The sequence below is a fragment of the Alexandromys fortis genome, unplaced genomic scaffold (genome assembly GCF_014885135.2).
Source record: "Alexandromys fortis isolate MF-2015 unplaced genomic scaffold, M_Fortis_MF-2015_v1.1 scaffold_114, whole genome shotgun sequence".
In the NCBI taxonomy this organism is placed as follows: Eukaryota; Metazoa; Chordata; class Mammalia; order Rodentia; family Cricetidae; genus Alexandromys; species Alexandromys fortis.
This window is the reverse complement of record NW_026068046.1, coordinates 2,406,630-2,430,124: the sequence shown is the minus strand read 5'-3', so window position 1 is coordinate 2,430,124 and position 23,495 is coordinate 2,406,630. Positions and strand designations below refer to the sequence as shown.

Below are 23,495 nucleotides of genomic sequence, written 5' to 3'. Positions count from 1 at the left end.
ATAGTAATGATTTATAAATTTGACCTTAAATGTGTATTGCTTGTTTTCCTTTGGTGTGTGTGTGGGGGGGGGGGGGGGGGGGGGGTGTCAGCAGTGTTGGGTATGAAGTCCAGGATACTGTATACCATTCATTGTACCACACTCCTACCTCTTGTGGCATTTTTTTTAAAAAGCAAGTTTTATTTCTTTAAAAAAAATTTATTTTATTTAATTATATTTGTGATGAGGGTGTATACACTATAGCACATATGTGAAAGCCAGAGTGCACTTTTCAAGATAGGTTCCAGGATCAAAATCAACTCAGGTCTTCAGGCTTGGGAACAAGTGCCTTTATCTGCTGAATAATCACACTATCCCTGCTAGGTCTGTCTACTAACTCTAAAACTTCTAATGGTAGCCACACTGCCACACGGGAACTGTGTGTGTGTGTGTGTGTGTGTGTGTGTACACAAAGCATTTCCCTATTCAACTATGTAGTTCCTTTAAAAACAAGTTAGGTGTAGTGGAGCACCTCTTTAATCCCAGCACTTTGGAGGCAGAGGCAGGCAGATCTCTGTGAGTTTGAGGTCAGCCTTGTCTATAGGGTGAATTCTAGGACAGTAAGAGCTGTTAACAGAAAGAAACCGTGTTCTGAAAAACCAACAAACAAACAAGCCAAAAACCCAACAAAACCAAAATGAAACAAATAAAAACAGGGTCTCACTATGTAGCCTGGTTGGCACAGACTCAGAGATCTGCCTGCCTCTGCTGTATGAATGCTGGGATTAAAGGTTTGTGCTGCATGCCTGGCATCACTTCTTTTTAAGGCACTTAACGTCCTAACGGGAACATTATTTATAAAACATGCTCGAAAAGCAATAGTTTCATTTCATCCAAGTACTTATTGAACACTTGGGCAGTGTGCATACAATGAATATATATGGACCTTAGGCATCCAATATCAGACACATAGAAAACATAACAGGAAACTGTGAGACACTGAATGTACAGGAGTTACCTAGAAGGACGCACTTTGGAAGTCGGAGCAATTAGAGGAAGTGCTCTAGGTGAAAGAAATGACTGAATTGTGCTCTAAGTAACAGAACATGTGACTTGTAAGAACATAGGTAAAAACTGGTCACTGAATCTGAAAAAAAAAAAAAAGACCAGGTACAAATGGCCAGCAAGAACTGACTTAAAGATACCGCAAAGCATTGAAGAGTTGGGACTTGATTCTGAGGGTCCCGAGAGCTGGTGAGTTCTAAACCAGAGAAGCACTGTCACATACGAGCTCCAGAGAAGTTTCTCTGGGTAGGAAGGGAACAAAGTATTGTTTTAATCTTTTTCTTTTAAAATTTAATTTTTATGTATACTTGCATTTTGCTTGTATGTGCACCTGTGTGAGCATGTCGGATCATCTGGAACTGGAGTTAGAGACAGTTGTGAGCTGCTATGTGAGTACCAGGAATTAAACCCAGGTCCTCTGGAAGAGCTCTTAACCATTGCGCTATTTCTCCAGCCCCTCTAATCTCTTCTCAAGAAACAACCTTCTATACTCAATGAAATTTATGGGCTCTGGCTGAAAATATGCCTTACCTATCCTGGCATGTATAAGATCCTGTGTTTGAGTACCAAGACCAATTCTCCAGAGTGGATGTATAATACAACAGTATGAACATATTTAACACTACTATAATCATACAAAAGATACAAAAGATAAGATAGTCATTTATGTGGTGCTGGGAATCAAACCCACAGTCTCCAGATATATTAGGCAATTACTCTAACACTGAGATATATCCCCAGTTATAAGATGGTAAATTTGATGTGCACTTTACAACTAAAAAATAATTCCTGGCAACAGTTTATCTGCTGTATTTTTGCTCACTGAAATCATAGAGGCATAATACAACCCAGGTTGTTTTTTGGTATTTGTTTTGTCTTTGAGATAGAGTCTCACAAATCCCAGGCTGACCTCAAACTCACTTAGCAAAACATATGACCTTGAACTCCTGACCCTCCTGTTTGTACTTCCCAAACTCTGGGATTAGCGGCCCCAGTTTATTCTGTGCTGGGGAGGGAATCCTGAACTATCCACATGGTACACAAGCTCTCTATCAAGTTAGCTATATCCTGAGACTACCCCTTTCCTTTTGAGGCAGAGTCTTGCTATGTAGCCTAAAATGATCAACAACGCCAGTTCTTTTTAGCTTCTAGAGTACTGGGATTATAATGCCCAGGAATTAATATTCATCTTGGGTTTTATTGTGATTCTGTTTTACAGACCCAATGGAATGAACTCAAAGAATGATATGATCAGTCACATACTGAAAATGCCCCTGATTAGTAATTTATCATTGGAAACTGCTTCATACCAAAAAGGTGACTATTGTGCTCTACAACCTTGCCTACTGCATCCTTTTGTTATTGTTTCTGAATCAGGGTCTAAGGAGCTCTGTATATTATAGAACTTGCTATATCAGGCTGGCCTTGAACTCAGAGGTCTACCTGCCTCTGCCTCCTGAGTATTAGGATTAAAAGCCTGTGTCACTACACTCAAGGCTTTCTCCTTGTATTTTCCACAAGGCACCCTTTGAGATCAGGATGTCTTGGTACATAACAATAAAGGCTTGGTATCTAGATAACATGTGGTGACACTTTCTAATATTTTTAGTATGTTATTTCAAACTTTGAGACATGGTCTTGTTATGTTGCTCAGACTGGCCTTAAACTCTTTGGCTCAATGATCCTACTACCTTAGCTTCTAAAGCAGCTGAGAATATATGCTGGAACTACTATGTCCCTTTTAGGAACTTGTATTTTCCATCTATTTTAAAATAGTATGCGTGTGTGTGCATATATGTACATTTGTGCAGGTGCTTGTAGAAACCACAAGAGGGTGTCAGATACCCTGGCTCTGGAGTTACAGGTGGTTGCAAACCACCCAACATAGATGCTGGAAACAAACCTGTGTCCTCTGCAAAAGTATTATAATTTTAAAATCACTGAGCCATCTCTCTAGCCCCTTTTATATATTTTTAAAATCCCCCCCTCATGTATTAAAACAGAACAAAATGCATGTGTGCCTTTCCTTCCTTATCATGAGCCAGAGGCCTGATTGCTTTTTGCCGTGCCTTCCCAAAAACTTTCAGAATCTATAGATTACTGGCCGAGAAAGAAAGGGTAACAAAGTCAGGTACAACTCCAAGAGAAGACACTGGAGAAGAATCATGGTCATCCATCAATCTTATCAGATGGAGTTGAACATTTTAACCTCTAGAGACTTGGTCATGTTTATACTGGGTTCTGATTTACTTTTCGGTTTCATATAAACTAATTTTTTTTCCAAAAATAAAATACATAGAACCTTAAAAAAAACTATGTGTGGGCTGGAGAGATGGCTCAGAGGTTAAGAGAACTGACTGTTGTTCCGGAGGTCCTGAGTTCAATTCCCAGCAACCACATAGTGGCTCACACCCATCTATAACGAGATCTTGTGCCCAGAACACTAATACATAATAAATAAATTAAAAAAAAAACTATGTGTGTACATGCGCCTATATTTGTGTGGCTGGTGTATGCCCGTGTAATTAAGTGTGCTTGTTTGTGTACATGAAGGGTAGAGACTTATGTTAGTTATCTTTCTCAATTGTTCCACATTATTTTTTGAGGCAGATCTCTGACCCTGGAGTTCACCAACTGGCTCAACGGAGGACCTGTCTGTCTCTCTTCCTCACTTCCCCAGTGTTTGGGTTACATGTGCACACCACATCTGGTTTTTACGTTAGTCTGGCGATCCGAACATAGGACCTCATGTTTACAGAGCAGTAGTTTATCCACTTAGCTGCTACCCCATTTCAGTAATCTTTAAAAGCTTAAGTTTATTTCAACATTAACGTATTTTCTTTTGCTGATGTTTTCAACAGTTCTTACTATGCAGCAAGGCTAGCCTAAAACTAGTTACCCTATTGCCTCTCCCTCTGAATATGGAAATTATAAGTGTGGCTCACCATCTGGCTTTCTCTGTGAAATACACAATATTAGGATATATTTCAACTTAAAGCCTACTTCATAGCATGAACCCCTCATGATTTCACATATGAAAAGTTGCAAAATACTTTAAAACCAAACTGTTTAAATTACAAAACTTAAATTCTACACACAATAAAAGCCTCTGTTGTTCTTTCTCTAAAATACTCTAACCACACAACAGTGGTGATGCATATATTTAACCTTGACACTTGGAAAGCAGAAGCAGGAAGATAGAGCTCTGTGAGTTGGAGGCCAGCATGCTCTACAAAGCGAGTTCCAGGACAGTCAGGGCTGTTACAAGGTGAGAGCCCATCTCAAACAATCAAAAAAATTACTTTAACTCATACTTTTAAAATCAAGGCTGGGGATATTTGTCTAGTATGCACAAGGTCCTAGGCCCAATTCCATGTACCTCATAAACTGGGTAATGTTGCCTGCCTGTACTCCCACAACTTTGGGAAGTGGAGGCAGGAGGAACAGAAATTCAAGGTCATCCTCAGTTGCTAATAGTTCAAAACCAGCTTGTGTTAGAGACTCTATCTTAAAAACAAAATTAAAGTATGATTTCTGTATAAGATCTTCCAAGATTAAGTCAGTAAACATCCTGCCACGTAATGGGGAGAATCTCATAGGGCCCCACTCTTCCCTGAAAAATCATACACAGTTAATGGTTACTGGAGACATTTTATTTAATCTTACTGTCACCGAAAAATTACCCATTAAAAAAAAAAAAACAAGGTGAAGGGCACCTGAGGCTGACTTCTTGCCTTTACAATTATTTGCACACACATGCATATGCACACATATGAGCACGCACACACACACACACACACACAAACACACACGCACATAAACCATGTGCTCCTAATTGGGTCACAAAGGGTGGGTGGGGGGCATGAAATAGCAGATTAGTAGAAGGAATGGGGGATAAATACAAGTACATGTACAAAAACACCATGAAACCTATCATTATATATAATTAATATATGCAATTGAGGTATTTAAAAATAAAATGAAGAAACTGGAGAATCTTACTTAGATCTTTATTAAAATGGATCAAGTGGAGACATGTTTTAAGAAACTGGAGAAATGAGGGGTGTGGCTTATTGGTAGAGTACCTTCTTAAAAAATGTATCAGGCCCTGAGCTTACCTTAGAGCACTAAAAATAAGAAGGAAGGGTGTTAAAGTTAACTAGGTTTCTGATGCTTTAAAGAATTAGTTTATTTTGTCAAGTGTGATAAGAATGTGATATGGGCTGAATATTTGTGTTGCTAACATTCATATGCTACAGCCTTAATGTTCTACATAGTGATGGTCAGAAGAAGGGCTTTAGGTAGTAATGTGTTATTGAACAGTGCTTTGGTAAACCAGAAAGCATGTATTTGTTCCAGAAGATCAGAAGTGAACTGAAAAAATCCTATCATCTAGTGATGTTTCAGCCAGCCTAATGTTTTGGGATAATGCTGATAGTAACTAACCTCCTGGGTCATATGAAAGCATAGCACATAATTAAAACATGATAATGAAGAGAAGAAAACCAGCCGGGCGGTGGTGGCTCACACCTTTAATTCCAGCACTAGGAAGGTAGAGACAGGCAGATTTCTGTGAGTTTGAGGCCAGCCTGGTCTACAAAGTGAGTTCTAGGGCAGCCTGGGCTGTTACACAGAGAAACCCTGTCCTGAAAAAAAAAAAAAGAAAAAGAAAAAAACCCAACAATTATGCTACTGGTTTCTCTATTACCTCGCATACTTTATTATTAGAATATATTCCTTCATATAAATAAACTACCATGAATATGCCATATCACATCAGCAGGAACCTCATGGCACACATCTCATGTTTACAAAATATCTGGATTGTATCAAGAAGCCAGATAAATTGATTAACATATGGCATCTATGTTTGTGTAAGTATATTTGATGACATTCACTCATCGATGAGATTGTTTAACAATGCATTTCTCAGAACATATCTCCACTGTTAAGCAATGCATGAATACAATTAGGTGTATATTAACTCACGAGCATGAGAACTCCTGGGGGAAATAACATTCTTGTAAGTAGAGGAAGAAAGACCTGCCGTTATACACACTACTTTGGGAAGGCAATTATCTGCAAAAAGACCTAGATTTAGACTTCTCAGTGATATGGGAGTGTCATATATCAATCTGTTGATTTCATTGGTTAAGCAATAAAGGAACTCCTTGGCCCTGATAGGTTAAAAGATAGGTGGGAAGAGTAAACAGGAGGAAGAGGAAATGAGGTCAGACTCTGCTCTGCTCCCTGACAGACCAGACAACTCTGCTCTCCCAGGATGGAAGGAGGCTAGAATTTTCCCGGTAAGCGCACCTTGGGGTGCTTACACGCATTATTAGAAATGGGCTAATTCAGGTGCGAGAATTAGCCTGTAAGGGCTAGAGTTCCTGGGCCAAGCAGTTCTTAAATGAATACAGTTTGTGTGTTGTTATTTCGGGCATGAGCTAGCCAAGCGGCCGGGGTGTTGGGGACGCAGCCCCGCTGCCGCTCCTATTTCAACAGATGGCGCCCAGACGTGTGGACAACTGAATCCACAAAAAGCCTGAAAAAGCTTGGGAAAGAGTAAAGCATGTTTTCTTGATAGCAGCAATTTCTTGGGTCTGCTCTGCTTGTTAGAAGCAAGCAAGCACTCTCATCTAAGAGAGGCTTCCTGACTCAGCTTCAGCTGCAAAACCCTGCAGCTCATTAAGAGGTCCTGCCACAAAACACTTAAACGGTGTTGGCGAAAAGCTGAACGCATGCTTTTCGGTTTTCAGCCGTAGCAGGAAAAAAGCTGCGCTGTTTAAAAATGCCGGCTTTCTGGGCTGTCCTGCCACGGCAAACTCTGACTCTTTTACGCAGGCGGTTCGTGTGGTTTGCAAGCACAGGCTGCTGAAGCTCGCTTGCTGGCAGGGACCTTGAAATGCCATAGAGTTGTGGCAGTAAACGTGGCTACAACCGGTACCTCAGCCATGAGGCCGGAAAGCTAAGGAATGGACTGGATCTAGCTGGCAAAGCCACGGCTTTAATCCTACTCATATTGCTCAGTAATTTAAAGGCTCGTGTGGTCAGAAAAAGAGAGATATACAGTAAAGAGATTCAAAGACAAAGAAAATGTTTAAATGATTTACAGTGTGTTAAAAATATATGCAAGCTAAAAGTTAAAAGTTCTTAAAAAAAAATAAGAAAAAGAGAAGTTGTGTGTGGTAGTACACGCCTTTAATCCCAACACTTGGGAGGCAGAGGGAGATTGACCTCTGTGACTTCAAGGTGTGGTAGCACACGCCTTTAATCCCAGTGCCTAGAAGGCAGAGACAAACAGATCTCTGTGAGTTCAAGGTGTAGTAGCAAACACCTTTAATCCCAATGCCTGGGAGGCAGAGACAGGCGGATCTCTGAGAGTTCAAGGAGAGCCTGGTCTACAGAGTTATTCCAGGTCAAAGAGATACAGAGAATATAAAAGTAAAAATAAACGAAATAGAGGTTAAAATAAAGCGTACAAAGATGGAAAATACACAGAGAATCTTGATACTGTATACTATTATGCTCTCTTTGAATTGTTTGAATGCTGAGGAAGGAGCAACAGCTGCTAAAAGATATTTGTTTATAAATGCTGCTGAACTAATCCAACGTAGAGATTTTGATGCCTTGACTTTGAAATTTGGATCTAAGGACATGATACTTTGGAAAGGAGTTTCTTTTTTTGTTTTCACAGAGGATGAGACCCTGTTCATTTCTTCTATTCCGATATGGTATGATGGACCACGCCCTCCTGAACGGTTGCTGTGAATACCTTCAGAAAATTGCTTCGCTCAACTGCCAACTGAGATGAAACTAGCACACAGGTTATACCATGAAAGACCTAATTAACGACGCCCCCATTCAGCAGGAAGCAGTTTGGAGAGAAAAAACTGCGCCCATGTTCCCAAATATGGTTTATAAATGTTCTTTTACATTTAAAGGGGGAGATGATATAGGTATGAATAATTTACATTGATATGGATTTTGCTTTAGTGATTTAAATTTAAGGTTAATTTTGTAATGTATATAGGTTGTTAATGAATAATCATTAATAATAGTTAAGTTTGTAGTCATGTTAGTTAAGATTTTCTAGATGTGCATAGATATATTTTAGATAGGCATTCTTCATATTTTTCAAAGATTATAGAATATGGCATTTTAAATGTTTTAATAACTTAGGACTTTTCATGACAATGAGACACTCTGCTCCTGGCAGCACCAATCTACTTCAAGAGGAAGATGGGCATCGAAGAGGATCCTTATGGAGTTTGATAGCCATTTGGGCAAGAAACTGCTCTTGCCTGGACTATTGCATAAACTGGACACAGAGAACCCGCAGAGAGAGGACTGCTGAACTTGCCTAAAGGTGAGATGATCTTTCGGGGTTCCTGATTCATGAAAGAGTCTGCAAGACATTCTTCAGGACAAGCAGATAGTGACTGCCTTTGAAATTTCCTGCTTTGTGGAAATGTCTGCTGGAAACTATGGGCCTGTAGGCTGAAGATGGATGCCCCAACGGTACAGAGGAACTTTGGGTGACTGTCCAGGCAGCGAGATGTCTCTGTCATTTCTAGAGTTTGAGAGTTGCTTATTTCTTGTTTGCTCAGGTAATATTGTGTCTTTCTGGACTCTTTGATGGAGTTAAGAATAGTTAGCTATAGTTATAGTTTTCCTTAGTTATGATATAGATTATTGTAATTTTTACTTGATAACTTTTGTTATATGTAATTTTGCTCCGTTAAAGTTAAAGCCTTCTTTTTTTGTTTAAACAGAAAAAGGGGAAGTGATGTGGGAGTGTCATATATCAATCTGTTGATTTCATTGGTTAAGCAATAAAGGAACTCCTTGGCCCTGATAGGTTAAAAGATAGGTGGGAAGAGTAAACAGGAGGAAGAGGAAATGAGGTCAGACTCTGCTCTCCCAGGATGGAAGGAGGCTAGAATTTTCCCGGTAAGCGCACCTTGGGGTGCTTACATGCATTATTAGAAATGGGCTAGTCCAGGTGCGAGAATTAGCCTGTAAGGGCTAGAGTTCATGGGCCAAGCAGTTCTTAAATGAACACAGTTTGTGTGTTGTTATTTTGGGCATGAGCTGGCCAAGCGGCCGGGGTGTTGGGGACGCAGCCCCACCGCCGCTCCTATTTCAACATCTCAGTCTGTGAGAAACAAATGCATTTTGTTACAGTAGCTTGAGAAACACAGCACTAAGTGCATACTTAAAAAATACCCTTGAATATATACTGAAGTATTTGTAGATAATGATACACAGGATGTCTTATATTGACTTTGAAGTGCTATGGGCAAAAAGATAGGAGAAGAGGATCAAGATGGGGAAGAGCTGCTTATTATTGAAGCTAATTTATCGTTCTTTTTACTTCTGTGTATGTTTGAAATTTATTGGAATAAAAATTAAAACTTTATTTCATAGGGATTTTTTCATTTTTCTTTTTCTATTCCTTTTTTTAATCAAAGAATCTTTTTTTTAAATATTTATTTATTTATTACGTATACAATATTCTGTCTGTGTGTATGCTTGCAGGCCAGAAGAGGGCACCAGACCTCACTACAGATGGTTGTGAGCCACCATGTGGTTGCTGGGAATTGAACTCAGGACCTTTGGAAGAGCAGGCAATGCTCTTAACCTCTGAGCCATCTCTCCAGCCCTCAAAGAATCTTTTTTATTTTACATCCTAATCCCAGTTCCTTCTCCCACAACCTTCCTCGAACCCCACCCTCAATCCACTGCTCAGAAAGGGTGAGGCCTCCCCATGGGGATATTATAAAAAAAAAAATGAATGGGCTGCAAAGTTGTTATTTTTGTTTCAAAAAATAAACAATGTACCAGGTGGTGGTGGCACACACCTTTAATGCCAGCACTTGGGAGACAGATGAATCTCTTTCAGTTCGAGGCCAGCCTGGTCTACAGACTGTGAGTTGCAGGACAGGCTTCAAAGATACACAGAAAAACCCTGTCTTGAAAAACCAAAACCAAAACCAAACCAAAACAACCCCCCCCCAATCAAACAAACAAACAAACAAAACCCAATCTATACCTTTCTGCAATGAAGTCTGACTTGATTCATCCTGTGTATTATCTTTCTGAGCACTCAATAGATCTGCAATCAGAACCTCAAGTGATGGATAGCTGCTCCCAGATGTTTGGATTTTTTCTTCCATTGTTTTCTTAATGTCCCTGAAACTGAATCCCATTCGTATAGCTTCTTGTACCATAGGATTCTGGAAGATGGTATCATCTGAAATCAAAGTTGGATAGAGAAAGAACATAGCAGAAACAAATATTTTCATTAACACAAATAAACAATTAAATAGGGCTTTAAGACCATGCCATTGCTGAGAAGTACTTCACTGGTAGACTGTCTGCTACTATGTGCGTTGCTGAGGCTTTGATTTCCAAAGTTGGAAAGAAAAATGCAAGACAGGTTAAAACAGGTAAGAAAAGTATCCAGAGGATGAGGCTGTTGGAAGAGTGATTGCCTGGTATGCATGCAGTCCCAGCATTAAATCTCCAGCAAAACATCAACCTAGTATGGTAGTGTGGGCTTGTGTCCCAAGAAATGACAAAGTAGGAGGACTAAGAGATCAAGGTCATATTCAGCCATCTACCAAATTCAAGCCCAGTCTAGGATACACTAGATCCTGTCTCAAAATAAAGCAAAACAATAAAGTAAAATGTCTTAAGAAAAAAAAACCCACCTGCATTTGTCAGGGCCCAGCAGTAGGAGAATGGAGAATGACTGATGCAGGGTAGGTATACAAATAGTGATGGTACAACATCAGGGAATAAGGACTCACCAGGTACTCTAAATTAAATTTTCTATTTCTGAAACATACTGCCTCAATTGAAAAATGAAATCTAAAAATACAAAACAAAAACAACACCAGAGCTGGATATTGTAGTACATATCTTTAATTTTAGCACTCTGAAGGCAGAGGCAGGAAGGTGTCTGGAGTTTGGAGGCCAGCCAGGCCTTCATAATGAGCTCCAGCATAGCCATGTTTTTTAAACAGAGAAACCCTGTGCCATAACACCAACAAAACACCATCAAAAACCTATAAATAACCCCACCAAAACTTAGATCTACAATGTGCTATGAGATTTAGAAGATCTTGTTTACAGTTCTAGATCTATTCATAATTTATAATGTCACACGCCTTTAATACCAGCACTCAGGAGGCAGAGGCAGGCAGATCTCTGAGTTTGTGGCCAGTCTGGTCTACAGAGTGAGTTCCAAGACAGCCAGGAATACACATAGAAGAACCCTGTCTTGGAAAAAAAAACAAAATAACAACAAAACATCAACAAAAATATATAATGTGGCTGTGAGTAGAGCATATAACCTCCTTGTTTCCTTGGTTGAAAAATAGGAATAACTGCTAGAGCTGTAGCTCAAAGTACTCATCATTAGAAAGGCTTTGGGCTCAATCACCAGCCTGGAAAAACAATAAACACCATCAGAAAATCTGCTTTAGCTGTGTGTGGGGTTACTTAAAGACTGAGGCAAAAAGAGAGATCCAGGCCAGTTTGGTCTACACAGTAGACCACTGAGATGACTCAAATGTTAAAAGTACTGGTTTTTCTAGAGGACTTGGGTTCAGTTCTTGGAACTTACATTATAGCTTACAACCACCTATAACTGCAGTTCCAGGAGATCTGACATTCTTTTCTTGCTTGGGGGAACCAGGCACGCACATGGTAGACATTTGTGAAGGTTGAACACCCATACACATTAAATGAATGAATAAATGAATAAATAAATAAATGAATAAATAAATGGAAACAAGTTTTCCTCCCTCCCTAGCTTTTTTAAACCCATGTCATGCAACCCAAATTAGCCATAGATTTGGAATTCCCCTGCTTTAATATCCCAAGTGCTAGTATTATGGATTTAAGCCACAACACCTGACTTTCTTTCTTTCTTTCTTTCTTTCTTTCTTTCTTTCTTTCTTTCTTTCTTTCTTTCTTTCTTCTTCCTTCTTTCTTTCTTTCTTTCTTTCTTTCTTTCTTTCTTTCTTTTTTTTTTTTTTTTTTTTTTGAGACAGGGCTGCTCTATATAACAGCTTAAGCTATCCTAGAACTCAGTCTGTAGACCAGGCTGGACTTGAACTCACAGAGATCCACATACCTCTGCCTCCTGAGTGCTGGAATTAAAAGCATGTGCCATCCTGCCCGGCAATACCTGGCTTTCTATTAACATCCTCACTATAGAAATACATGGTATAAAAGTATAAGCACTTCATTAACTTCTGAAATGTACAGTGACCTCATTAAACATACTAATTTGGCCACAAAATTAAAGATTCATTTTAATAAGCATATTTACCGATTCTTTTAGTTAGTGAAGGTGTTTTTTCAGCAGTTCTTACCTAAAATAAAATTATGAATGGTAAGAATTCACTTTAGTAGAAAGCAATTATTTCAATTTGAAAAATTAATGAACTTAAAACAAATTGGCTTTATTCTAATTTAAAACATGACTATTCACAAGAACATAGCCTAATAGAACAGAAGAAGTTAGGAATATTTAATTCAACAACACTACAGGCAAGAAGCTGAGGCCCCATGAGACCAAACGACTTCCTGGGGGAGAAACAAATTCAAACTAAACTAAAAAACCAGTGGCAGAACTATCATGTTAATTTTAGATTCCCAATCCAGTCCAGGATTCTTCCCACATTTTACTAATGATTTGAGAACCCTTGTCCTATTTATCTATTCAGATATGTTTTACATTTTATTTTGTCCCAGGCCATTGTTTATGATAGCCAGATAAGGTATAATTGATGTATATCTCCAGTCCTATTTTTGCAATTTTAAGTACTATGTGCTAAAAGGTAACTAAAGAGATGCCTCAGCTGCTCTTGCAGAAGACCAGAGTTCAGTTCCCAGAATCCGTATTGGGCAACTCACAACTGCCTGTAACTGTAATGCCAGCTCTAGGGATCTGATGCCCTCTTTTGTTTTCCTCAAGTACCTGCACAATACATATAACACATGATGTACACACACACAAACACACACTCTCTAAATCAATCAATCAATCGATCAATCGATCAATCAATCAATCAATCATTTTTTAAAGGTGAAAACTGCCAGGTATGGTGGCAGATTCTTTTAATCTCAGCACTCAAGAGACAAAGGCAGGCACATCTTGTGTGTTCACAAGGTCAGCCTGGTCTACAGGGTGAAATGCTTTTTTTTAAAAAAAAAGGTAGAAACAATTTGTGAGTTCAAAGTATTTACACAGAATTTTTGAAGGCTAAATGATTTCAGTATTTTAAATTCTTTACACCCATTCTGACCACAGTAATACATTATTTTACCCCAATCTTTTCAAAAATTTGCTTCAGAGTTAAGAATTAGAAGCTTTCTTCAAGTATCTCCGCTTTAAAGTTTACTACACGTTAATTATGAGTATACCATGCATTTTACTGGAAGAAATCATTAGAAAAACAAATAGTATAGAATTTGAAACCATATATACATAATAGACAACTTACCAAAGATTCCCCAAGCGAATGGGTTAAATGAATATTATTTATATATTCTTGCCCCTTCTCATCCAATAGATATTTACACCTAAAAGATTAAAGAAAATTAGACTCTACTAGCTGATAAATCAGTGAAGTATTACTAAAGCCAGTCTCTCTCTGAATGCAACCCCAGGAACTCACACAGTGGAAGAGAACAAACTCCTGCAAGCTGTACTACCCTCCACTTGTGTACTATGAAGATCACCCCCATGTAATAAATAAATAAAGGTAATTTAAAAATGTACCTTTCCATTATTATTATCTTTTTTTGTACATGGTACTAGGGTTTAAATTCAGGGCCATGTACATACAAAACAAGCATTCTATCACTTAAACTATATATCATTTTCATATATATATAAAAAGGAAGGAGGTCCCACCTCCTTCCTTTTTTCATGCAAATTCTCATGTGATCCAAACTATGATTCTCAAACTTGCTATGTAGCCAAAGATGACCCTGAACTTCTAATCCTCCTGCCTATATACCTCAAGTGCTGGGATTATAGTCAGGAACAGGCATAAATCACCCTATTCTTTTAAAAATAAAACTTTTCATTTGAGATAGGGCTTTGAAATCTATTTTATCAGACTCCTAAGATTAAAGGCCTCAGCATCACTGTTTCTAGGGAGCCACAAAGCAAACTGTTACTCAATTCGTTATCCAGTTGTCATTTCAAGGCTAAAACAATCCTCCTATTATTCATGCTAATAATATAAATTTTAGAACTTTCGATTTTTAAGCAAGAGTTACTAAATTAGGAGCCGATTTTGGTGGCATATGCCTGTAATTCCAGCACTTGGGAAGCAGAGTCAGGAAGACTGATATGAAAACCAGGCTAGCCTGGGCTATATATAGCCAGACCCCCCCCAAGTTGAAAAAGTTATTAGTCAGGTATGGTGGCAAATACCTGGGATTTATGCATTTAGGGGTTAAGCCAATAAAATAAGAATTTCAGCACTATCATTGGCTATATAGTGAATCCTTGCTAGCCTGAGCTTCAAGAGATCCATCCTGTCTCTAAATAGAAAGAAAACAAAAAAGACAGGCATGGTACCACACCTCTATAATACTCAAGAGGCAGAAGCTGGAGGACTGCTACAAGGCTTAAGTCCAGACCAGTCTACTTAGGAAGCTGTGGGCCAATTAAGGTTACACAACAAGACCATTATTTTTAAAACACACATACAAAAATGCAAACAAAAATCCAAAATTGAAAACAGACAAAAGAAGCTATTAAAGTAGTACTCCAACACTGATCTTTTTGGGGTGTTGGTTACTAGACAGGGTTTCTGGCTGTCCTAGAATTCCATAGAACAGGCTGTCCTTAAATTTAAGAGGTCCACCTGCCTTTCCCTCCTGAGTGCTGGGGTTAAATGCATGGGCCACCAACACCCAGCCAACACTTTTCATAAGTTCAAAATGGTAAATCATTTTTTTTTAAGTCAATAGTGAATACTTAAAAATCTTAGCTTTCACCGGGCGGTGGTGGCGCATGCCTTTAATCCCAGGACTTGGGAGGCCAGAGGCAGGCGGATCTCTGTGAGTTTGAGACCAGCCTGGTCTACAAGAGCTAGTTCCAGGACAGGCTCCAAAACCACAGAGAAACCCTGTCTCGAAAAACCAAAAAAAAAAAAAAAAAAATCTTAGCCTTTATTTTCTCAATTAATTATAAGGTAGTTTAAGGAAGATTCATTTCAAATGAATCATCCAAAGATTTAAGTTGGATTATTTTTATAGTATAAACTCATACAATTTATATAGCTGAGTACTATATTTTACAGAGGCAAGATGACAAAGGAACCTGAAACAACTAGAGGGTTTCAAGATGAAGGGTAGCCTGGAAAACATTGTGAATTCAGGCCAACCTCAGCTAATTTGAGACTTTGCTTCAAGTTAAAACCAAACAAAACACAAATAATATATAATAATATTCAGGACTTCTCATGACACCATGGGCTCAGGCCATTCTCCAAAGAGCCTACTTCTAAATGAAAGGCATATATTTTTGTATAGTATAATAAATAAAATGTACACATTTTTATAATTTGGTGTTTAGAAACAGACCATGTAAGTATCATATGATATAGGAACAGTGATTGTTTTTGGTTACCAGAAGTCTTCTGTTTTTGTTTTTTTGTTTTTTTTTTTGCCTACAAAGTAGGTGACCCCGTTTCTATAAACCTGGTGTGAATTTCAAGCCATAGTGAAGGCAAAAAATAGTTGAGGTGAAAAGTAATTCAAATCTTTCCACTGAACATTGTCCAACTTGCCTATTACTGAATGAGCGATTAAGAATCTTACCCTGGAAACCATTTAGCATGCTGTTCCCAAGGGTCTTCATTTGGCTTCCAATCTGTGAGCCCTCCTCCACAGTGAAAGCATTTCACTTTGTCACCTTCACCTAAGAAAACAGACAAGTAAAACTATGTGTATTTGTGCAAGGAGACGTTTTCAGAAAAATGCCCGTGCTAATATTTAAGGGGTGTCTATGTTACATAAGAATCTCATGGCTTAAAGGAAGACATTCACATTCTATTTAGATATGATCTCTGTCATTTGAGGGGAAATACATACTAAATTCACCATCTCAATATGAGGTGCTTTGTAGAAGACAACAAAAGTAAAATCAAACTTTTTAATACTAGAAACTATAATCGTTACATTCTCTCTAGTGTATGTCATTTAGGTCATAACTATTATACTTACTTCATCAAACTGAAATTTGTACAAGTTATATTCCAAATGTTAAAAACAATGAAACTCAGCATAAATTACAAGTATCTTCATATCTTCAAGGACAGAGCCCCCTGACATGAAAATGACCTTTAAGATTACTATGTTAGATAAATGAAGATTTGAAATAATTTATATTTGAATTTGGCATTATTTAATCTTAAAATAAATGGGTCAGGCATGTAGATATAAAATATTCCTAGAAGCCACCACAATACTGGATTTTCTTGAGACATCTACAGGAACTGTTTCAAAATGGTTCTGAAGCAATAAGGCACAATACTGGGCAGCTTTCAAACATGTAGTGTACGCTTTAAAGGTAGATGGTAATTTTGTGGTTGGCTGAGAGAGAGTATCATGATGAAGCTCAAACTGCCCTCAAACTCAGGCTGATCTTCCTACCTTAACCTATGGATTGCTAAAATTATAGGTGTGTGGCACCATGGTTAGCTTGATGTCAGTTTACCATGAACCAAACTAACTTCTCTGTTAACTCTTTTTATAGGGTTGTAGTTAAAGCTTAGAGAAAATCCATGTAATAGGTATTTGAAGCACACAGAGATGTTCAATAAATGGTAGCTATTATTACTATAAGACCCATTCATTATCTACCAGAAATCAATATTTTTTTCTCTCAATTCTACCCCCAAACAATTATATGAACACATTTGACTCATAATTGCATAGCCTTTAACATAAATTTAATAGTTACATTAAAGAGTTAACATATGAGTTCAGAAAATGATACTGATGATAAATAATACTGAAAACTTATACCTAAATATTTATCAGTTCAGAAGACTAAAGACAATGATTTTCTTTTTAGGGGCTCTATGACAGTTGGAAAGTAATATATTGATTAAGTTTACCTAAAGCATAAAATCCAGCTCTTGCAAGCTGCTCCTTGTTAACTGAGTATATCCATGTTCCAAAAGTAATGATCCGTGCTTCATATTCTGCCATGGCTGGATTTCTTGGAGAAATTGTCGAATTTGGGAAATTCCTATCAGAACTCACACCAGATTCACTTCGAACATTAACATTCCGGCCCAAAACAAAGAAGCAGTTGGGAAAGTGTCTCCTGTGTTCTGACCAGGCGCGGTCACAGGGCTCCCAATTTTTCAGTTTTCCACCACAACAAAAACACTGCACTTGATCATCAATCCCTGTGTAGTAGAGGCCAGCACTAGCTAACTCTCTGGGGGTTATATGAGCATAGTCTGGCCAGTTATGAAATGACTTCAGTCTGGCTTCTTCACTACACATGGCAGGGTTCCTCGGGAATATGGTGTCTGAAATATCTACAACCTGTCCAGTTCTCAAAAGATAATCTGCTTGAGTCTCAGATGGTCTGTCAAGAGCAAAATGATTTCTGTTTCCCACATAGTTTTCAGCTTTGTACTGGCCATTTTGGACACCAGGATTTGCAGACTGTGTGGCACTGTTTTCAAAATAAAAACCATTGATAAATCTGCAATTTGGGGATATTTTCCTGTGTCTTCCAACAGCTGAGTCTCCATATTGCCATCTATCTACTGCTGCGTGACAACTAAAGCACTGCACAGTATCTCCTTCACCAGTATAAAGAAACCCTGCCCGTGCCAATGTTGATGCTGAAACAGGACAACTACTTGGAAAGGTAGCAAACGTTTTTAATCTATTAAACTCTTCTACAAATTCTTCATCCTTATTGGTGTCTGCAGGTACACAAGTTCTAGATCCTTCAAAACTGTTAAAAGTCATCTTCTCTTGAAAAGAGGACTTGACCACCTTTTCTAAAAAGAGAACATGGCATTAGGAAATCCCAAACACATAACATAAGAAACTTATTTCTGATACCAAGCACTAACAAATAATCCAGTGATAACATAAAAACAATGGCACAATCACTAAGGCACACTTTAATTCTAAACACTAGAGCCTTACATTACCAAGCTACTTGAGCTTTAAAATCTGATGCTTTTGGTTTCTCTTTTCAGTGGCAAGGCTTCACATAATGCCAGACACCTGCTCTAACACAGTTCCAGCCTGTTTCTCTCTCTTATTTATTACAGTCTTGGATATCCATCTCAGGGCTTTTTGCATTTTAGGCAAGCGCTCTCTACAAATAAGCCTCTATCTCAGTCCCATTTTCTCTTTTGATAGAAAACAATATGTAAACAAACAGAGCAGAATTACTAATCTTAATCACTCATTTTATATAACTATGTAAATTATGCACAGAAAAATTATAAATATTAAACCCGTGAAGTCATTAATTAGGAAAGACATGAAAGTAGCATAAAATATGCAGATTATTAAAGACTATGCATAATTGTTATAATGAATCATTTCATATTCAAGGAATCAAAGTTCATTTTTACTATTTAAAAAGAAATGAACGCTTAGAATGTTCATGGATTAATTTAAAATATATTTTTGCTTTCTTGCTTAGCAAAAAAAAAAAGATGCTCTAGTGAATGTCATACCCAAGAATATACAGGAAGCACAAATTTAAAAAAGAAAGACAAAGTCGCGTGGTGAATCTGGGAGGAGATGAAAAGGTAGGTGACAATGACCAAAATGCAATGTATAAAATTCTCAAAGAATAAAAGTAAACAAAGAAAGTATTCACAAAATTGGGTCCAGCATGTTAAGAATATTAAATGCTTTCCTCATTTTCATGTGCAGAGACTATTTTGCTGGAAATGGACCACTCCTTATTTTATGTACACACACATACACACCCCATATACCCAAAACTGCCAGGCAGATAATGGCTTAATATTTATGGATATTAATTGAAATTACTTTTGCTATCAATTTCCGTTTGTCAAGGAACAGTCTGTTTAAATGGGAGAGAATTTAGCAGCCTCATTAGAGTTGTCCAATTACAATTACGTAATGTTTAGCCCAACTAACACACCAAAAGGAGTCAGCTATATCATGGGAAGAGTGATAAGATAGCTTGTGCTCTAACCCAGTAAATTGCAAAATGATGCTACTATTAATTGCACAAGTACTACAAGTGGAAATCATAGTCACCTTAGGCATAGCAGTCAAAAGAACATGTGGTCACCCTACCTACAAGATAAACCTGGTTCTGCTTCTCCAGAATCTTCCACAATGCCATACTGTCCTCAGTATATTTGTCAAATGAAAAACAAACAAATGGCTAAAACTCAAATAACTGCAAAAATGAAAATTTTGATTTAAAAATGAATACATATCTGGATATTTCTCTAAGGAGGATTTATAAATAGCCAACCATCACATTAAACACCAGGAGAATGCAAATTAAAGCCACAATGAGGTATCACCTCACACCTATTAGAATAGCTATTATTTGAAAGACAAAAACCAACATGTTGCTGAAAATATGAAAAAAAGGGACCTGCAAAGAGGAATGTAAGCTAGCACAGCCATTATGAAAAACAAAATGGAGGTTCTTTTTGCTTTTATTTTGTTGTTATTGTTTTGTTTCATTTTTTCAAGAAAGGGCCTCACTATGTAGCTTTGGCTATACTGAAACTCACTCTGTAGATCAGGTTGGCCTTGAACTCACAGACCTCTGCCTGCCTCCCAAGTGCTGAGATTAAAGGCGTGCGCCATTACCACCCTTTTGATTTTTGTATAAATATGTGTGCCTGGTATACATGCATGTGCATGGATATCTATTATTCTCTACTATTCTCTACTTTGTTAAGGCAAAATCTCTCACTGACTGGGCTGATCTGGCCAGCTTCTGCCTTGGCAATGCGCTGGGCCATCTCTCTAGCCCCTAAATGGAGTCTCTTCAAAAACAAGACAGAGTTGGGGTTTGGGGAAGTGGCAGAGCACCCGAGTTCAGTTCCCAGCATCTATATCCACATCAGGCTGTTCACAATCACCTATAACTTCACTTTCACAGGATCTAACGTCTCCAACCTCCTTGGGCACCTACACTTAATGCCCACACTCACAGGTACACACATGTGCGCGTGCACACACACACACATAATTAAAAATAAGTTTCAAAACCAACTAGACAACGATGGGGATGTTGCTAATGTAGTAGAGTACTTACCTATCCCTGGGTTTAATTCTTAGCACTACCTAAACTGGGTGCGGTGGTACAATAATCTGTACATATATATATTTCTATATAGTACATATTTCCCATGTAGTAATCTCAGAACTCCTGAGGTAGAGGATCAGAATATCAAGCTCATTTTCAGCTACATAACAAGTTTTAGGCCAGCCTGTGAAACACAATCTCAAAAACAAACAAAACAGGCAGCTCTAACTCAGGATCTAGCAGTCTCACCACTGGGCATACATCCAGGGAAGTGAAATCAGTATGCTGAAAAGACTACCTGTATTTGCACATTTAATATAGTAGTGTTTGTATGAGGAATCAGCTTTAGGTAACCATTGTTGAACAGACAAAGAAAATATAGTATATGTATACGAAATACTATTTAGCGTTAAAAAGATTAAAATTCTACCACTGGCAGAAACATGAATAGAACTGGATGAAATTATGTAAAGTAAAACACTTTAGGTACATATGTGGAAGCTAAAAGGTTAATGGGCACAAGGGTATAGTTGAACAGAAGTAACTTACTTTTTTCCATTTTGTTTGGAGACAGAGTTTCACTACATATCCAAGCTGACCTCATATTCACTGCCCAAGCCTCCAGAGACCTGGGATTACAGGCATGTACCATCAAGCCCTGCAGGACAAGGAATTTTTTTCTTTTCTTTTTCCTGTTTCATGTGTGTGGGTGAATATGCAAGTGCAGGCCTGTGCATGTGGAAGCCCAATGTTGGTGTTGGGAATCACCCCCAATTTCCCTTCCATCTTAATTGTTGAGACAAGATCTCTAAATAAAACCTAGGCTTACTGATAATGTCCAGTCTGTCAGCCAGCATGCCCTGCCAAAGCCTGTGTCCTCCTGGAATTAAAGGTATGCCACTATGTCCACCCAGCATTTATTTGGGCCCTGGGAATCAAAACTCAGGTCCTCATACTTGCATGCAAATGGTTTCCTTACTTAGCCAACTACTCAGTCCTGATTACTAATGTTCTGTAGTAAACTAGAAAAACTATGGTTGAAAATAACTAACCAGATACTTTAATTAATAGACAAGTTTTGAATATTCTGAATTCAAAGAAAATAAATGTCTGAAATGATAATTAATATTACTGATATGATTCAGTATATATTTCCCATGTAGTGAAACTTGTGACACTGTATCATATACACATAATTACTGTGTCAATTAAAAATATATTTTAGGGGCTAGAGAGATGGCTCAGCAATTAAGAGCAATGGTTGCTCTTCCAGAAGACCAGGGTTCATTTTCCAGCACCTCACAGTTGTCTGTAATCCCATTTCTAGGGGATTCAATACCCTTATACAGACATATATGCAGGCAAAAAAAAAAAAAACAACAATGCACATGAAAAAATCATTTGAAGAAACAAACTATGTATACATACATATTAAAGAATATATACACACATATAACATATATATTAAAGACTACAGAGGGCTGAGGCAGGGGACACTGAATTAGAGACCAGCCTGGGCTACATAATGAGGCCCTTCTGAAAACACAAATACACACACACCTCAGAATGGTCATGATGTCTTGTGTGCCTCTAGACACTAATTTTTTGGGATCTTGGGAAGACTTATGCAGAACTTTGGGCACTATGTTAACACAGTATGTCATAGAACATTAATTTCCTTTTGAGTAATATTTAAAAAATGCCTCTCTTGAAAGATGACAATAAATTTCAGACTTGTGTGGCCTTGCCAATTTTCACTAGTATCCAAATATCCCTTAAGAGCTGACTTTTATCTATCTCTGAGCAATTTTTTGGAACACAGTTTTAGATACTTTTGACTAGCATTTTCCAGATGTTTGAAAACATTCTGACAATAATGTTCAAAGTTCTTTGTTGACTCAGCATAAGCTAGATGATTAAGCAAGAAATTAAAAGAAACAAAAGGCTACTTGATAAGCTAGCAAGAAAAATTTAATACATAAATATGCAAAATATATATATATATATTTTAAAATTGTTGTATAACTAAGGAAAATGAAGAAATGGTTTAGAATGAAGTCATATAAATGCAAACTTCCAGTTTAAAACCTCGGGATTTTAGTTAATTGCAATTTCATTACAAGCCAACATTACATGGCTGCTAAAAAACTCACAGCCTTCAGACTGTGTTAGTGTCCAGATGTGGATCATTTACATCCAATTCAGCATAATGAATACTACCTCCAGTTCCAAACACATTTTTGGAGGAACATTGACAAATATTCATGTCCTCAGAAGAACAATCAAGATATTATCATATGAGGAATAGTTGGAAAAGCCAAGACTATTTATCCTAAAAGGAGGAATGATTAGCATGTGGAAAAGCAATTCAAATTCCATGAATCTTTACCCTCGCAGTGGAATTAAAGCCAATGGATATATTTAATATTTTTTTTTTGCATTTTAAAATTTGCACAGACACGCACATGCACACAAATACACACACACAGCAGGGTATGTGCCAGAGGTCAGAGGACCACTCACAGGACCCAGTTTTCTCCTTCTACCATGCGATCTCCAAAGATAAAAATCAGATCATCAGGTTTGGCAACAAATGCTTTTGTGATGAGTCCTCTGGCTGGCTCATAACCAATCCATTTTAGCCTCATATATAAATCAACTTTAAAACAAGCAACTGTGGTACAAAACGAGTTGGGTTGCCTTGGAGATTGTGAGTTCTTCCCATCAGTAAGAGACCTCTTCAGTGTAGACCAGAAGACTAAGTATTTTCAACTCTGTAATTATCCTGAAGAATGGTCAGCATAAACAAAATCATGAAACTCACTGTCCCTGAGGTAATATTTCATATCTCGAGATGATCAAAACATATAAAATTAAAGATCTAGTCTTATTTAGCAATGACAGAAAGTTTGTGAGGTTCAATTATTTATCCCATTCCAAATAGTGAAACTTTGTCATTCTACAGAAGTATCTCTATATAAAGCTTCGAAGAGGAGACTTTAAGTGGATAATATAGTGGCACATTCCTGTAATCCTGGCATTCTGGAGTCTAGGGCAGAAAGGCGACGAGTTCAAGATGAGTTTAAGACCTTGTCTCAAAAATAAATAAATAAATAAATAAATGGAG

The 23,495-nt window shown here is 37.8% G+C and overlaps 1 protein-coding gene across 4 annotated transcripts in view; it reads right to left on the bottom strand.

The window, feature by feature from the left end:
* Window positions 1–23,495, bottom strand: part of Xiap (X-linked inhibitor of apoptosis) — a 46,212-nt gene that overhangs the window by 6,385 nt on the left and 16,332 nt on the right. For all 4 annotated transcript variants that reach the window (XM_050118869.1, XM_050118866.1, XM_050118865.1 and 1 more), the window contains exons 2-6: window positions 17,202–18,107; window positions 15,901–16,000; window positions 13,566–13,644; window positions 12,389–12,431; window positions 10,100–10,300 (exon numbers count right to left, since the gene is read on the bottom strand). In XM_050118869.1, coding sequence (XP_049974826.1) covers window positions 10,100–10,300; window positions 12,389–12,431; window positions 13,566–13,644; window positions 15,901–16,000; window positions 17,202–18,075 — 1,297 coding nt within the window. In that variant the 5' untranslated portion in view covers window positions 18,076–18,107. The remainder of the gene's footprint in view (window positions 1–10,099; window positions 10,301–12,388; window positions 12,432–13,565; window positions 13,645–15,900; window positions 16,001–17,201; window positions 18,108–23,495) is intronic.